At 51.9% G+C, this 17147-nt stretch overlaps 1 protein-coding gene across 1 annotated transcript; it reads left to right on the top strand.

Moving 5' to 3' along the window:
- Positions 1–4807: 4807 nt before the first annotated feature.
- On the top strand, positions 4808–8062 carry IRF2BPL (interferon regulatory factor 2 binding protein like). The gene has a single exon (XM_054448093.2). The coding sequence runs from the start codon at positions 4834–4836 to the stop codon at positions 7204–7206; it is 2373 nt and encodes a 790-aa protein (XP_054304068.1). The 5' UTR covers positions 4808–4833; the 3' UTR covers positions 7207–8062.
- Positions 8063–17147: the final 9085 nt, after the last annotated feature.

Raw genomic sequence — 17147 nt, 5'->3', positions numbered from 1 at the left:
CTCTGCTAGTCTCTGCTTGTCTCCCAGACCCCATGGACAGAGTTCTGTGAGTCTCTGCACCTGGCAGTTTACGTTGAGGCTCCTCCACCTCCACCACCCCCCTCCCAAATCCTTTCCAGTTCCTTTCCACCGTTGTCATAGTTTTGTTGCACGGGACTCTTCCTCAGGGAGAAAACCCACCTCCAGAACATTGGAGTTCTAGCCTCTCGCCGTCTCTCACACATCCCCAAACGGCCATCTCAGGCAACAAGAGATACCACAAATGATGGTGATTCTTTTTTTTGGTGGGGGGAGCGGTTTGGAGAGAGCTGTGTTTTATAAATGAAAGGATTATGAGTCTGTAATGGAAGTCTGTTTAAATACACATTGATTTCTAACTCAGTGTGTCTGAAGGCACCCCGGCATGTATGTGTGTATATATATCTCCTTTAGTAACAGTGAAGACAGAGACAGACAGGGAGATGGAGACATATGTGTGTGCATACCAAACATAACACCATGACATAGAATCCAACTTGCTTTCTCTAGCAGCCTGGATGGAGGGTTGTGGCTAAGTTGCTATTTCCCCAATATTTTTGGTTTAATAAAGGGAAGGGCTGAATAAATATTAATGTAAAGAAATGGGTCACCCAGCCAAGCCAAAGCTAAGGAGCCCCAGGCTGGCGGGGATGTCAAACCATTTCCCACCCCTATGTTTTGACTCTCTCCAGGGTAGCTGTAGTGTGGGGAGGGCTGAAGTCTAGGAGAGTGAGGCAATGCTCCCCAAGCAGCTCTTTGCAGAGGAATCACTGCAAAGTGCCAGCAGCCCAGAGGAAGTTTATTATTGCTCTGGAGTGCACAGTGAGCTCACTGTTTTGCAAAAACAGAAATCTGGCTGCTTTGAGATGAAAGAGGGGCTCCCTAGGGCTCCTCCTCCTCCTTTTCTGTCCTTAAAAACTCGCCTTTCCTTTGCACTTCGGGGCCCCAGAATGAGCGGGAGATTGGGGCTCTGGGGAGTGTTGGATAGGGGAATAGGCTCTGGAAGTCAAGTGTCAAAATAAAAATAAGTATCTCTTGTTGCTTCCACTGAATTCTATTGCAATTACTAGTAATAAGAGTGGTAAGAATAGTGATCCTCACGTTTTATGCAGTTTACTAAGTACTGTCACATGTCAACCAGCAATAGTACCAACACTAGTATCAATACTAATAATAACTAACACTGTGAGTCCAACACTGCTCTCCATTCTGTATGGTGTATTTAAGTTACAGTCTGGTAGTGGCAGATCTACAACTTCTGTATATAGAACTCAGTGGTACAAATGTGCTTGGAAGGGGAGGCTGGGGGTTGGTTATGAAGGTGTATTGGCGTAGTACTTACGTAAGATTGTATGTAACACCAAATCAACTGGGGCTGATGGGAATTTTGAGCACCCCAAACCACCTCTGTGAGCCTGAGCTTGTCAAAGACACCTCAAATCAGATTTACTGGATTCAAATCCCAGCTCCATCACTAATGGCTGTAGGCAAGTTATATAGCCTCTTTACTTTCCTGGTTTGTAAAACGGAGGTAAAACAATCTACCCTGTAGATAATATTTAAGGGTTTAATACTATAATAGGCCGGGCACGGTGGGTCATGCCTGTAATCCCAGCACTTTGGGAGGCTGAGGCGGGAGGATCACCTGAGGTCAGGAGTTCGAGACCAGCCTGACCAACATGGCGAAAGTCCGTCTCTACTAAAAATACAAAAATGAGCTGGGTGTGGTTGCGGACGCCTGTATCCCCAAGTACTCGGGAGACTGAGGCAGGAGAATCGGTTGAACCTGGGAGGTGGAGGTTGCAGTGAGCTGAGATTGCGTCACTGTACTCCAGCCTGGGCGACAGAGTGGACTCTGTCTCAAAACAACAACAAAATACTATAGATAATATCCCCTTAATAATGTAGATGATATTAAGGGTGATGCAAGTAAGCCAACTAGTTTACTAAGGGTCCCACGGCAAGTCTTAAGCGTTATCTCTTATTATGATAAGAAACAAATTGAGGCCGGGTGAGGTGGCTCATGCCTGTAATCCCAACACTTTGGGAGGCCAAGGTGGGTGCATCACTTGGGCCCAGGAGTTTGAGACCAGCCTGGGCAACATGGCAAAACCCCATCCCTTTCCAAAAATACAAAAAAATTAGCCAGGTGTAAGGGCACAAGCCTATAGTCCCAGCTACTAGGGAGGCTGAGGTGGGAGGATTGCTTGAGCCTGGGAGGTCAGGCTGCGGCCAGCCGCGAGTGTGCCACTGCACTCCAGCCTGGGCAACAGGGCAACAGAACAAGATCCTATCTCAAAAAAACAAAAAACCTAAGTTGAAATCTCAAACAACCCTAATAAGCTGGGAGCTATCATTCCATTCTCTTTTCCATGGAAAAGAGAGATTTTGTGAGTAACTAGCTTGAGGGTGGAAAGCCAGTTAGTGATGGAGAGAAAATTTCAATCTGGTGGGCCAGACTTCAGAACTCGAAATCCCATTATATTGCTTTCCCTTCTCCAGCCTTCCCTGGGATTATCTCAGTTTTCATGAAATAAAAAAAAAAGCAAACCCGATAATTAGAATAATCAATAGAAATGCCCCAAATAGAGCTATGACCAACATATCCATCGTGCCATAAGCAATACTGATGAGCAGTGATCTTGTAAGGCAGAAGAAATCACGGCCTTGGCCGGGCGTGGTGGTTCATGCCTGTAATCCCAGCACTTTGGGAGGCCGAGGCGGGAGGATCACCTGAGGTCAGGAGTTCAAGACCAGCCTGGCCAACATGGCGAAACCATATCTCTACAAAAATACAAAAAATTAGCCGGGCCTGATGGCGGGTGCCGGTAATCGCAGCGACTTGGGAGGCTGAGGCAGGAGAATCGCTTGAACCTGGGAGGCGGAGGTTGCAGTGAGCCGAGATCGCGCCATTTTGCACTTCAGTCTGGGCGACAGAGCAAGACTCCGTCTTAAAAAAAAAAAAAAAAATCACGGCCTTGTTCCGCCTTCTGGGGCAACATGGAGTGAGATTACAGCGCCTGAGAAAGAACTTTGAAAACTGCGGCTGTGCTTTACAAAAATATATCAGTATTATTAAATGCTGCCCCCACCTTTTAAAAATCAAACTCTAGAAAAAGCACTCACCTGTTTGGCCTCTCCGGCCCCTCGCCCTCCCTGCCCTCAACTGCAGCTGTGCGCAGCCAGTTGACTGTTTCCCTTAAAGGCCTCGGGGTGCTCGTATCTTCTTCAGACGTTCAGCCAAAATTTTTAGAGTGCGGCTGGGGGGAAGGGTAGCGCACTCGGAATTCATTTAGCTCCATCGTTGAAGCCCGGGTTCCTAGATCAGGGCACAAAAACAAATAGAAAAGACAATTTCTGGAAGACTGGAAAACAGCTAATTTTGCAGGTGCTTCGGCATCAGTGGTGGCGATGAATGTAACATCCATGCCAGGGGGGGATAAGGTTCAATCGCAGATGAAATGGTTAATACCTTATACGAAATTCACGGTGAAAAATCCTGAAACAGGACATTTAAATTCACTGCCGAGGCTTGGGGGTGGGGTGGGGAGCAGGGATCGGAAACGACGCTAGTGGTTCTTAAATGCGTTTTTACTTGGGAATGCCGGGCAGGGAAAGGAAAGGTCATCGTCTGTTTAATTTCCACCCCCAGCTCTGGACTTCCAGCATTAGCTCGCCGGGCCTCAGCTGTTGTACACACACGGCGAGGGGGGAGGGGAGGGCGGAGGCGCGGAGGAGGGGCCGGCTGGGAGGAATCTGGGCGTTCTGCCGCGCATGCGCCTTTCCGGAGCAACAAGTGGGCTCCACATAGGAAGTGTAAAGGGGAGGGGGAAGAACTGGTGCAGAGCATGGCGGTGACGTCAGCGCTCCGCCCGGGCGGCATCCCGCGCGGCCAAGCCGGGGACAGCGCGAGCCGCAGCCGGAGCAGGAGCGCCGAGACGCGCCTCCGGAACGTAGAGTAACAATCACAACCCCACATTCCGGGCGAGCGCGAGCAGGAGCGGGAAGGGATGCGACCCGGGCCGAGGCGCCGCGCGAGCGCCCTGCAGCCAACGTGAGCGCCGCCAGCCGCGGCGGCCCGGGCGCCGGCCAGGCCTGGGGGCGGCGGGAGCCTGCGTGCGTGCACTCCTTCTCTGCTCTCTCGTGCGTCCTGGAAGCAGTGGCCGCGGCGGCTCTCTCCGGGGTGCAAACCCAGTCGCCGCCAGCAGAACGGCCGACGCTGCGGAGGGGAGAAGGTCCTTTCTCGGCTGCCACCCCCTCCCCCGGTCCTCCGGGGAAGCAGCGGCTTCAGCAAGATTGGACCCGGGCACTGGGTGGCACTGAACCCTCGAGCCCTCGCCCCAGGGGGCCCGTCGGGGAGAGGACGCAGCTCGTAGGGGGGCCCCCGGGGAGAGGAAGAGACAGCCCCTTTCGAGCTTCCACGCACCAGCCACTCCGGGGAGGGGGCCAAGAGGCAACGGCGGCCAGCACCGGGCACCCTCGCCCCCTCCCCTCGGGCCGGGAGCTTCCAGCCCAAGTCTGCAGCACCAGGAAGAAGGCGCCTGAGCTCCCCTCGCGACGAGACAACCGCAGTAGGAGGTGGGGGCGAAGAGAGGGCTGAACCCGTCCGCTGCCCGGGCGGTGGAGCCCCCACGGCGAGGCGCTGCGCCGGCGGTGGAGACTCGCGTTCCCTCCAGCCCCTGGGGCAGAACTTTCTCGCCCCCCCTCTTCCCTCCCCCGCAGTCGGACTCCCTCCCCAGCCGGCCAGTCCTCCCGGAGGAGAAGGCGCCGCGGAGACAGCCCGGGCGGGGGCCTACCTTCCCCAGGGCCGGCATCATGTCGGCGGCGCAGGTGTCCTCGTCCCGGAGACAATCTTGCTACCTGTGCGACCTGCCCCGCATGCCCTGGGCCATGATCTGGGACTTCTCGGAACCCGTATGCCGCGGTTGCGTCAACTACGAGGGCGCCGATCGCATCGAGTTCGTGATCGAGACAGCGCGCCAGCTGAAGCGGGCGCACGGCTGCTTCCAGGACGGCCGCTCCCCCGGGCCGCCGCCGCCCGTCGGGGTCAAGACAGTGGCCCTGTCGGCTAAGGAAGCGGCGGCGGCGGCAGCAGCAGCAGCGGCCGCCGCCGCCGCGCAACAGCAGCAGCAACAACAGCAACAGCAGCAGCAACAGCAGCAGCAGCAGCAACAACAGCTCAACCACGTTGATGGTTCTAGCAAGCCTGCGGTGCTGGCGGCCCCGTCTGGCCTGGAGCGCTACGGCCTAAGCGCTGCCGCCGCCGCTGCCGCCGCCGCCGCCGCTGCGGTGGAACAGCGCAGCCGCTTCGAGTACCCGCCACCGCCGGTGAGCCTGGGAAGCAGCAGCCACACTGCGCGACTGCCCAACGGCCTGGGGGGCCCAAACGGCTTCCCCAAACCAACACCAGAGGAGGGACCCCCAGAGCTGAACCGCCAGAGCCCCAATTCGTCTTCAGCGGCGGCGTCGGTGGCGTCTCGGCGTGGGACGCACGGTGGGCTGGTGACGGGGCTGCCCAACCCGGGGGGTGGCGGAGGCCCCCAGCTCACCGTGCCCCCCAACCTGCTGCCGCAGACGCTGCTTAACGGCCCAGCCAGCGCTGCGGTACTCCCCCCACCCCCTCCCCACGCCCTGGGCAGCCGTGGGCCCCCGACGCCTGCTCCCCCAGGGGCTCCTGGGGGCCCCGCTTGTCTCGGGGGTACCCCGGGTGTATCGGCCACATCGTCCTCCGCGTCGTCTTCGACCTCTTCGTCGGTGGCAGAGGTGGGCGTGGGTGCTGGTGGCAAGAGGCCCGGCTCCGTGTCGAGCACAGACCAGGAGCGCGAGTTGAAGGAGAAGCAGCGCAACGCCGAGGCCCTGGCCGAGCTGAGCGAAAGCCTGCGCAACCGCGCCGAGGAGTGGGCCAACAAGCCCAAGATGGTCCGCGACACGCTGCTCACGCTGGCAGGCTGCACGCCCTACGAGGTTCGCTTCAAGAAGGACCACTCGCTGCTGGGCCGCGTTTTCGCCTTCGACGCCGTGTCCAAGCCCGGCATGGACTACGAATTGAAGCTGTTCATTGAGTACCCCACGGGCTCGGGCAACGTGTACTCCAGTGCGTCTGGTGTGGCCAAGCAGATGTATCAGGACTGCATGAAGGACTTCGGCCGGGGCCTGTCCTCGGGTTTCAAGTACCTGGAGTACGAAAAGAAGCATGGCTCCGGGGACTGGCGCCTGCTTGGAGACCTGCTCCCTGAGGCCGTGCGCTTCTTCAAGGAGGGCGTGCCCGGCGCCGACATGCTGCCCCAGCCCTACCTGGACGCCAGCTGTCCCATGCTGCCCACTGCGCTGGTGAGTCTGAGCCGCGCCCCCAGCGCACCCCCGGGGACCGGGGCCCTGCCGCCTGCCGCGCCGTCGGGCCGGGGCGCAGCCGCCAGCCTGCGCAAGAGAAAGGCCTCTCCGGAGCCTCCTGACTCAGCCGAGGGCGCGCTGAAGCTGGGCGAGGAACAGCAGAGGCAGCAGTGGATGGCGAACCAGAACGAGGCGCTGAAGCTTACCATGTCCGCCGGGGGCTTCGCGGCGCCGGGGCACGCGGCAGGGGGTCCGCCTCCGCCGCCCCCACCTCTGGGACCCCATTCCAACCGGACCACCCCACCTGAATCAGCCCCCCAGAACGGTCCGTCCCCCATGGCCGCCCTCATGTCGGTGGCAGATACTCTGGGCACAGCGCACTCGCCCAAGGATGGCAGTTCCGTGCACTCTACCACTGCGTCCGCGCGGCGCAACAGCAGCAGCCCAGTCTCGCCGGCCTCCGTGCCGGGGCAGCGCCGCTTGGCATCACGTAACGGGGACCTGAATTTACAGGTGGCGCCCCCGCCGCCTAGCGCCCACCCGGGCATGGACCAAGTGCACCCCCAAAACATTCCGGATTCCCCCATGGCCAACAGCGGACCCCTCTGCTGCACCATTTGCCACGAACGTTTGGAGGACACGCATTTCGTTCAGTGCCCGTCCGTCCCCAGCCACAAATTTTGCTTCCCTTGCTCTAGAGAGAGTATCAAGGCCCAGGGGGCCACCGGCGAGGTGTATTGCCCCAGCGGAGAGAAATGCCCCCTAGTCGGGTCGAATGTACCTTGGGCCTTCATGCAGGGCGAAATCGCGACTATCTTAGCTGGGGATGTTAAAGTGAAAAAGGAGAGAGACCCTTGAACCACTGGGCAGCCACCTCCTTTGCCCTAGACCAGCTCCTCTCCAATCCTGAGGGCCCCTCCCCCAACCCAACTCGACCCTCCCTCCCCTCACCCCCAAGGTGTAGAATTGTGAATATAACAAAACTGCAAAAAGTTAGTCTTATGTATAGACATTATTTTCGTCGTATGTTTCTATATTTTGAAACAAAGGTATGTAACTTCTTCATTTGAAGGATAAGCTGGTTTGTGTTAAGCAGTATAATATTGGTTGGATCATTTGCATCATATCGTTAGCATTTATTTGGTGGCAGAATGTTTGCCTAGGCACAGAATTAATAGCCCTTAGCAACGACTGCTGCTGGTGTGTATTTTTGTAAATGTTATGCACTCGCTGAAAGGAAAAACACACACAAAAGAAAAAGACTTTTTTTTTTTTTTTTTTTTTTGCCAAGGCCAGTGTTGCTGCCTAAAAAAAAAAAAAAAAAAAAAAAAAAAAAAAAATGCTATAAAATGGTGAAAGCTTCCTTCTAAACTGCCCCAAGTGTTGAAGTCTTCACTTTATTTTGTTCTGTTTTGTTTTGTTTTTCTGTTTTGTTTGCAAAATGGTAAGGGGGTGTCGGGGGGGATGGGTGTTTTTTGTTGCAATTTTGTGAGGGGGAAAATGTTTTGGTTTGTTTCTACTGACCTGAATGTGTTGGATCTACACGTGTTGTTTTGTTTTTGCTTTATTGATGCACGGATGCTTTTGAACAGTAGAGCGAAATGCTAGACATGGAGAATCTGCTCTGTTTGTCCTTTATACATTTCTGTAGTTAACAGAACACTGTAATGTGCCTTGGAGCTTAGTAACTTGTAATAAATTCAATTGATATTAACTGCGCTGAGTCAGCAAGTTTGTCTTTCTAGGGTTAAGGCCATGCAACTCCGACGTAGGGGACACCCTCCCTACCTCCAGTATAGAACGAAAATCCTAGTGCCTTTGAAAGCCCTGGGAGCTGGCCTGTGGGAAAGGCCCTGTGCTGCCTTGCTGCCCCTCCCCCTCAGTACCAGGCTATTTACATTCACCTCTTGGGGAGGCGACAATTGCTGACTAAGCGATTTCGGTTTACTCTTCAGCATCTCTATTTTCCCCCGGATGCGGGCCCAGCTGCAAATGGCATTGTCAGGAATGCTTTCTGGTGCCTCGCCCTGTGGCGGTGAACATAGGCTGACACCCAATGCAGCTGGTGACTTGACAAGTGGGCGAAAGTCTAGAAGAAAAGCTAGGATGCTTTGCGTCTTAGATATGACAGACATCAATCTGCATATTTAAAACAAAAGTGCCACAGAGCTGGGAGCAAATGCATACACTCAGCCTGGAGAGTCCACAGTAGCTTCAGGCTGGTGCCTTGGAAAACCAGTTTTCACCTCATTCATTACAAGTTTTCTTTCCTGTATTTTAAATAATTATTTTTAAAGGCAGAAATAATTCTAAAGACTTAGTTGATTAGAGAGGGTTTCCAAGGATGAGGAAGAGGGGGGAAAACCCCAAACTTAGTTCCTGAAGCAAAGGTTTACTTCCAACATCAAATAAAAATCCATTCCTGCTGGTGAAGCAATGCAATTATTCATCTAATCAGCTTTTGGCGGCGTTTGTGAGGTGCAGAGAGGCGGGGAAGCGGAGAGAAGACTAATGCCCTTTAGAGCAGAGCCCCTGCTCGTGGGCTGAGAGCAGCCTGGAGTCCTCCCAGTGGTAGGGGAAGGCAAACAAACCTGATCTGAACCTTGTACTTTCCTGGCAGGCAAATAGAAGAGCAGAAAACAGGAGGGAGGAAGCAAAACAAAACCGGCAATCCAGTCAAATTGATTCCTGGCCACATCTCATTCCTGGGCGGGGCGAGCTGGGCCCTGATGGTCCCCTCCAAGGCTGAAGGACTATAAGAAACTTGGAGCCCCCACTCCACTCCCATCAAAGGAGTGGGAAGACTGGGAGGTGGGGATGGGTACAGGCATGTTTGGGGAGAAACAAATCACTGGTTCGCCCAGAACTCTGGTGTGGAGGCTGGGCTGGTGTCGGAACTTGTTAATAACACCCTTTTAGTTTCTGTTCCTGCTTTGCCACTGCTATCACTGAAGTGGTGGAAACCAGGACTCTGTGTGCACGCACACTCGCGTGTGTGTTTGTGGGTGTGGATAAGTGGCAATATTGATGGATCTGCTGCAGCCTCTTAATCCTGGTACATGGGAGGTGCCTGCCTCACCTCTTTAAGAATCTCCCCACATATAAATAGATATTCATGTCAGCTTCCTGCAAATGTGTCCTTGCATTTTCATCTGCTGCCAAGTGTTGTATTGGTGCTTATGAGTCATGAAACCTATTTTCATCTGCAGGGGTAATTAACTTGGGGGTGATAATGCATAGCAGACTGTAGGAAGAGTTAATTCCAAAACCCATCCTCGCCTGGCTACCAATCACACATTTCACTTAAAGGTCTGGGTTGGCTTTTTGTGTAAGTTCATTAATAAAAACCAAGCATGTTTTGCCTGGAAGATCCTCTAAGATGCTCCCAACTCCCACTCCCAAGGCACATACTCTTAAAATTGGTAAAGCTCAACAGCCTGAGAATACAGTGTCACGGGTATAATTTAACCATCACTGAAGGAAGGAGCGGTGGGTGCAGCCACGGCATTGCACAGCGCATGTGAATTTAGACATGTGGATCACCTGTCTGGGCGTGGACCTTATGAGTTGTGTCTGGTGGCTCCAGCTGGGAGTTGTCCCTGTTACCGGTTTTTGTGCACAGCTGCTCCTGCCGGCCTGCAACTGTCTCTTCATCACTATGGTATTATGCTCAGGAACTTTTAGGATTATAAGACCCTTGATTACTAGTGCACATAGGTAGGAAAGGGGGGCCTGTCATTAAGCACTGAGAACAGCATCGTTTCTTTCCTTCTTGTTGCTGGGTGCTATTATGAACAGTAGAAGCAGCAGCTGTAATAATGAGGCATCCAGCCATGGAGGCCAGTTTAGTTTCACTAAGGAAACCTGACTAGAGACGTTGGGGAGAGGAGGGAGGGAGTGGGAGGGAGAGAGCAGGTTGGGGTGGAACCCAGGCTAGAAGTGAATTATAATAGTGCAGTTAATTAACTTTATCATAGCCGGGGGCCACGTGTTAAATGGAGGCTTTTTTTTTTTTTTTTTTTTTTAACCATGTGAACTTTTCCTTCGCTGGGACCCATTCAGCTGCTAGTTTGGTTGCCTTAACCAGCCTTTCTCTGATCCCTCAGCTGGATTCTCCTTTCCCTGAAGCTTTCCACATTGGACGCCTGGGAAGCACTTTTCGTCTCTGGCATGTAAGGATTCTTGTGGGTTTCTGAGATTCAGCCCAGACCTCTGGATGAGCCGAGGCTCCATTCATCTCCGTTTTACCTCCATTTCTTCCTACCCTCATTTCCCATCCTTCTCACTCCCTTTCCCCTCAGAGCCAAAGTGGCCAACATTTAAAAATTCATATTTATTTGTGTGCATCATTTGTGCAGCAAATTCAAACGACATGTTTAAGTAGGCAGAGTGGTGGGGCAACGAGGACTCAATTCAACAGCTTTGAGAGAATAGGCCAATGGGAATAATTTCTTGACCTTGATCTCTGAAGGCAGCACCATAGTCCACCATCAAAGGCGGCTCACCATATCGAGTCCTCAATGTAAGATTCAAGGTGCGTTTTCAGTTGCATCCAGCCCAGACTGGCTGATGTAATAAATACTGAAATTCACTTTTGTTTTCTGTAACACTTCATCAAGTCAGGAAGTTGGAATTGGGGCTGGGCACTTTGGGAGGCTGAGGCAGGCAGGTCACCTGAGGTCAAGAGTTCGAGACCAGCCTGGCCAACATGGTGAAACCCTGTCTCTACTAAAAATACAAAATACAAAAATTAGCTGGGCGTGGTGACGTGTGCCTGCAGTCACAGCTACTCGGGAGGCTGAGGCATGAGAATTGCTTGAACCTGGGAGATGGAGGTTGCAATGAGCCGAGACAGCACTACTACGCTGGGAATGACTCTTAAGGTCATCTAGTGAAATGTTCTCTAAACCTTTCTGGGGTCAGAGACACCTTAGAAAAATCTAGCAAAAATTATGGCTCTTCCCCAAGATATACCAGTGCCCATATACACAAGGATTTGCATACATTTTTTTCTTTTTTAATATACATTTCATATATTTGTTTTTGAGAAGGTAATACATTCCTTTGGTTCAAAATTCAAAGAATGAGGCCTGGAGTGGTGGCTCATGCCTTTAATCTCAGCACTTTGGGAGGCTGAGGCAGGAGGATTGCTTTAGGCCAGGAGTTCAAGACTGGTCTGGGCAACATAGTGAGACCCTTCCTCTACAAAAAAATTTTAAAAATTTGCCGGGCAGGCTGGGCGTGGTGGCCCACACCTATAATCCCAGCACTTTGGGAGGCCCAGGCAGGCAGGTCATTTGAGGTCAGGAGTTCAAGACCAGTCTGGCCAACAAGGTGAAACTTGTCTCTATTAAAAATAGAAAAAAATCAGCCGGGTGTGGTACTGTAATCAGTAGCCTGTAATCCCAGCTACTCAGGAGGCTGAGGAGGGAGGATCGCTTGAACCTAGGAGGTGGAGGTTGCAGTGAGCTAAGATCATACCATTGCACTCCAGCCTGGGTGACACAGCTAGACTCCTTCTCAAAACAAACAAACAAACAAATAACAACCAAAAATTAGCTGGGCAAGGTGGTGCATGCCTCTGGTCCCAGATACTTGAGAGGCTGAGGCGGGAGGATCACTTGAGCCTGGGAGGTCGAGGTTGCAGTGAGCAATGATTATGCCATTGCCCTCCAGCTTAGGCAACAGAGCAAGACCCTGCGTCAAACAAACAAAAAAACAAAGGATGCAAAGAGGGGAATATAGTACAACTGGCCCCTCTGCTACTCAGTTCCCTTCTGGGATGCAACCAATACTACTCAATTTCTCAAGGCATTTATGCATATCTAAAGCCCATTCATGAATTGAAGTTAGAACTTATGTCTGGTCTGGCCGGGCGCCGTGGCTCACGCCTGTAATCTCAGCACTTTGGGAAACTGAGGTGGGCGGATCACCTGAGGTTGGGAGTTCGAGACCAGCCTGACCAACATGGAGAAACCCCGTCTCTACTAAAAATACAAAATTAGCCAGGCATGGTGGTGCGTCCCTGTAATCCCAGCTACTGGGAGGCTGAGGCAGGAGAATTGCTTGAACCTGGGAGGCAGAGGTTGCGGTGAGCTGAGGTCGCACCATTGCACTCCAGCCTGGGCAACAAGAGCGAAACTCTGTCTCAAAAAAAAAATAAAAATAAAAATAAAAATAACTTATGTCTGGTCCATCCACTTTGTAATGATGAAGACCAGAGAGGTGAAATAACTTGCCTATGGTCACACAGTGGCAGAGTCTGGGCTACATTCTTATTAGGGAACAGCTATAATAGACTTTTTTTTTTTTCGAGACGGAGTCTCACTCTGTCGCCCAGGCTGAAGTGCAGTGGTGCAATCTCGGCTCACTGCAACCTCCGCCTCCCGTGTTGAAGCGATTCTCCTGCCTCAGCCTCCCGAGTAGCTGGGACTACAGGCATGTGCCACCACACCTGGCTAATTTTTTGTATTTTTAGTAAAGATGGGTTTCACCTTATTGGCCAGGATGGTCTAGATCTCCTGACCTTGTGATGTGCCTGCCTCAGCCTCCCAAAGTGCTGAGATTACAGGCGTGAGCCACCATGCCTGGTGACTTCTTTTTTTTTTTTTTTTGAGACGGAGTCTTGCTCTGTTGCCCAGGCTGAAGTGCAGTGGCACCATCTCGGCCCACTGCAAGCTCTGCCTCCTGGGTTCACGCCATTCTCCTGCCTCAGCCTCCTGAGTAGCTGGGACTACAGGTGTGCGCCACCAAGCCTGCTAATTTTTTGTATTTTTAGTAGAGACGGGGTTTTACTGTGTTAGCCAGGATGGTCTCGATCTCCTGACCTCGTGATCCGCCTGCCTTGGCCTCCCAAAGTGCTGGGATTACAGGCATGAGCCACCGCGCCTGGCTTTATTATTATTATTATTTTTTAATTTAAATATACTTGAGGCCAGGCGCGGTGGCTCATGCATGTAATCCCAGCATTTTGGGAGGCCAAGGTGGGCGGACCACTCAAGGTCAGGAGTTCGAGACCAGCCTGGCCAACATGCTGAAACCCCATCTCTACTAAAAATACAAAATTAGACAGGAGTGGTGGTGCACACCTGTAATCCCAGCTACTCGGGAGGTGAGGCAGGAGAATCTCTTGAACCCAGGAGGTGGAGGTTGCAGTGAGTTGAGATTGCACCACTGCACTCCAGCCTGGGCAAGAGTAAAACTCTATCTCAAAAAAAAAAAAAAGAATACTTGAGAGCTGGGCGTGATGGTGTAATCCCAGCTACTTAGGAGACATGAGCACTGCTTAAGCCCAGGAGATTGAGACTAGCCTGGGCAGTCTTGGGAAAAAAAAGAAGAAAGAAAAATTTAAGGACAGTTTCTATGAGGAGTGATGATAAGGTGGGCAAAAGGATAGCGATACCTGGTCCAATGGGGTTCACTGTTTTTACTAATTCTTGGAGGACTAGCAAAAAACATTTATCCCTTGTAGCCTTTTGGGGAAGGGAATGTTCAGAGATATTTCTAGGTTTCTGACTGTAAATGTCAGGTGGGCCTGAACTGGTAGAGTCTGTTTTTTTTTTTTTTTTTTTTTTTTGAGACAGAGTCTCACTCTGTTGCCCAGGCTGGAGTGCAGTGGTGTGATCTCGGCCCACTGCAACCTCCGCCTCCCGGGTTCAAGCGATTCTCCTGCCTCAGCCTCCTGAGTAGCTGGGACTACAGGTGCCCATCACCACACCTGGCTAATTTTTGTATTTTTAGTAGAGACGGGGTTTCACCATATTGGCCAGGCTGGCCTTGAACTGCTAACCTTGTGATCCGCCCACCTCTGCCTCCCAAAGTGCTGAGATTACAGGTGTAAGCCACTGTGCCTGGCCGGTAGAGTCTTTTTTTAACCTTTGATCTGTGGCCCTTCACACCACCTCCCCTCTTTGCTGATGGGAAACTTTTGAAGGTTTTTTTTTTTTTTTGGAACAGGGTCCTGCTCTGTTTCCCAGGCTGGAGTGCAGTGGCATGTCCACGGCTCACTGCAGCCTCCACCTCCTGGGCTCAAGCCATCCTCCCGTCTCAGCCCCCTGAGTAGCTGGGACTACAGGCGCATGTCACCACCATGCCTGGCTAAACATATTTTTTAAAGAGATGGGGTCTTGGTACATTATCCAGATTTTTGAAGGTTTAGAGTCGGATAAGCAACGGACTCCAAACCAACAGGGAGCAGCTATGTTGGCATGGAAGAAAGGGGTAAGGGAGGGACACCAAGGACTCCCCCATTTTCTCTTCAGCTTGGGGCTTCTCAGTTCTCTCCCTGCCACCCACCTCTGCCTGGCCATCTCTCCTCCACTGCTAAAGGGGGAACTGAAGGAGTCTAGGGACAGGCCAGACGCTGTGCAATGTGCCTGGCAGCTGCACATTGTACCATTCCAGCTTTAGGCCTGCCTAGGAGGAAGGTGTGATGAGCCCCATTTTATAGATGTGCCAACTGAGCTCAGAGAGGTTAAATAGCCAAGGCCATTTAGACCCAGTGCAATCCAAGCTCCAGGCAGCCTAGAGCCTGGCTCTGCCCAGACTCCACTGTTCCTTTGTGCAGAGGGCCACAAACTTCTGACCTGCAGAGCCCAGGAAACCAAGACTCACAGCACGAGCCCCGTCCCTTGGCCCTCTCCACATCTCCTTGAGTCTGAGTGTGAGCCTCACCGACACCAGTGAGCAAGGCTATCTACAGGCAGAGCTGTCAGGAAGCCCCTTGGGGAGAACATTTTCTAGGTTCTATGTTCATCTTTAATTTTATTATTATTATTATTATTATTATTATTATTATTTTTGGAGATAGAGTCTCTGTTGCCCAGGCTGGAGTGCGGTGGCATGATCTCAGCTCACTGCAACCTCTGCCTCCTGGATTCAAGTGACTCTCCTGCCTCAGCCTCCCAAGTAGCTGGAATTACAGATGCCTGCCACCACGCCCAGCTAATTTTTGTACTTTTAGTAGAGATGGGATTTCTCCATGTTGGCCAGGCTGGTCTCTAACTCCTAACCTCAAGTGATCCGCCCGCCTCAGCCTCCCAAAGTGCTGGGATCACAGGCGTGAGCCACCGCACCCGTCCTAGGTTCTATGTTCTGAAGGAACACAGTGGAGCTGTCCAAGCAGTATTTCCAATCAGGGATTCTGGAGCAGGGCTGTTCTTCTGAAGTCGTCCTCAGTTGCCTCCTACCCTCAAACTTAATTTAAAAATGAGCTTACCTCTGTCTTATTTTTGATGGAACAGAGAGATGACAGGAAACAGGCAGTGGTCCTGATTTGTAAGGTGTATTGCTTCTATGGGGAGCATCTACCCCACTAGCTGGTGTCTTCCCTCCCAGTCTTGCTTTTTTTTGAGATGGAGTTTCACTCTTGTTGCCCAGGCTAGAGTGCAATGGCGCAATCTCGGCTCACTGCAACCTTGCCTGCCGGGTTCAAGCAAGTCTCTTGCCTCAGCCTTCTAACTAGCTGGGATTACAGGCACACACCATCATGCCTGGCTAATTTTTGTATTTTTAGTAGAGACAGGGTTTCTCCGTGTTGGTCAGGCTGGTCTTGAACTCCCGACCTCAGGTGATACGCCTGCCTCGGCCTCCCAAAGTGCTGGGATTACAGGCGTGAGCCACTGTGCCTGGCCTCAGTTTTGTTTTTTTCAGGCTGAAATGCTGGTCAGTTACCTCTTGGGCATAGCTTGATTGTCCTGCCTCTTTGGGGGTCACAAGTGTGCATCCACCAGGTCTGGGGTTCTGGATTCAGGAAAGCTTACCTCTCTACATGGGAACTATAATTGTGGCTCCCAGGTTTAGGTTAGACTCGAGAGAAGTGTCCCAACCTCCCGACTGGTCTCCAGTAAGCTCTGGTGTCTGCCCACTTCAGGCCATGGCTTTGTAGCAGAATCCATTTTTTTTCTACATCTGAGCAAGTCACACCCTTGCGTAGAAACCTGCCTTGGCTCCCTGTTGCCTACAGGGTAAGTCCAAATTTCTTAGAACAACAATCAAAGCCATCATCCACCATTTCGCCATCCCAGGAGTTTGTTTATTTATGTATTTATTTCAAAACAGAGTCTTGCTCTGTTGCCCAGGCTGTGCAGTGGCACAATCTTGGCTCACTGCAACCTCCGCCTCCCAGGTTCAAGTGATTCTCCTGCCTCAACCTCCCGATTAGCTGGGACTACAGGTGTGCACCACCATGCCCGGCTAATTTTTTGTATTTTTAGTAGAGGCAGGGTTTCACTATGTTGGCCAGGCTGGTCTCGGACTCTTGACCTCAAGTGATCTGCCAGTCTCAGCCTCCCAAAGTGCTGAGATTATATAGGCGTGAGCCATCACGCCTGGCCCCAGGAGTATGTTAATTTTAAAAAAGGTATTAGATACACATGGTAAAAGAAAAAAAAAATCAAAGAGCATGAAAAGATACTCAAAGAAAAGTAAGTTGGTCTCCTTTTCTTTCCAAATCTCCAGTTCCCCTGCACTGTGGACAGTTATTTCATGTACATGTTCAGCAGTATTAAAAGCACAGAGAAGTTTAGATCTATAATATATGTCTCCTGGAGGCAGATCTTAGGACAAGCCAGGGACAAGCAGAAAGGTCCAGGACAAGGAACTGGGCTTGGGTCAGAGAGAGCCCCAATCTGGGTCTGGGGGCTGATGCAAAAGTCAGCAAGATGCCCCCTGCCCCCACAGCCAAGGATTGGTTCTGGTGCGTCCTAGGCTTCTGGGCAAGGAGTGTGAGTGAGTGAGTGTGTGTGTGTGTGTGTGTGTTTGTGTGTATCTTTGGCCCACAGGCCCACACCCAGGGCATT

Source organism: Pongo pygmaeus, chromosome 15 (assembly GCF_028885625.2).
Source record: "Pongo pygmaeus isolate AG05252 chromosome 15, NHGRI_mPonPyg2-v2.0_pri, whole genome shotgun sequence".
NCBI classification, from domain to species: domain Eukaryota; kingdom Metazoa; phylum Chordata; class Mammalia; order Primates; family Hominidae; genus Pongo; species Pongo pygmaeus.
The sequence above is the reverse complement of the archived record's forward strand: the minus strand, read 5'-3'. Positions and strand labels throughout refer to the sequence as shown.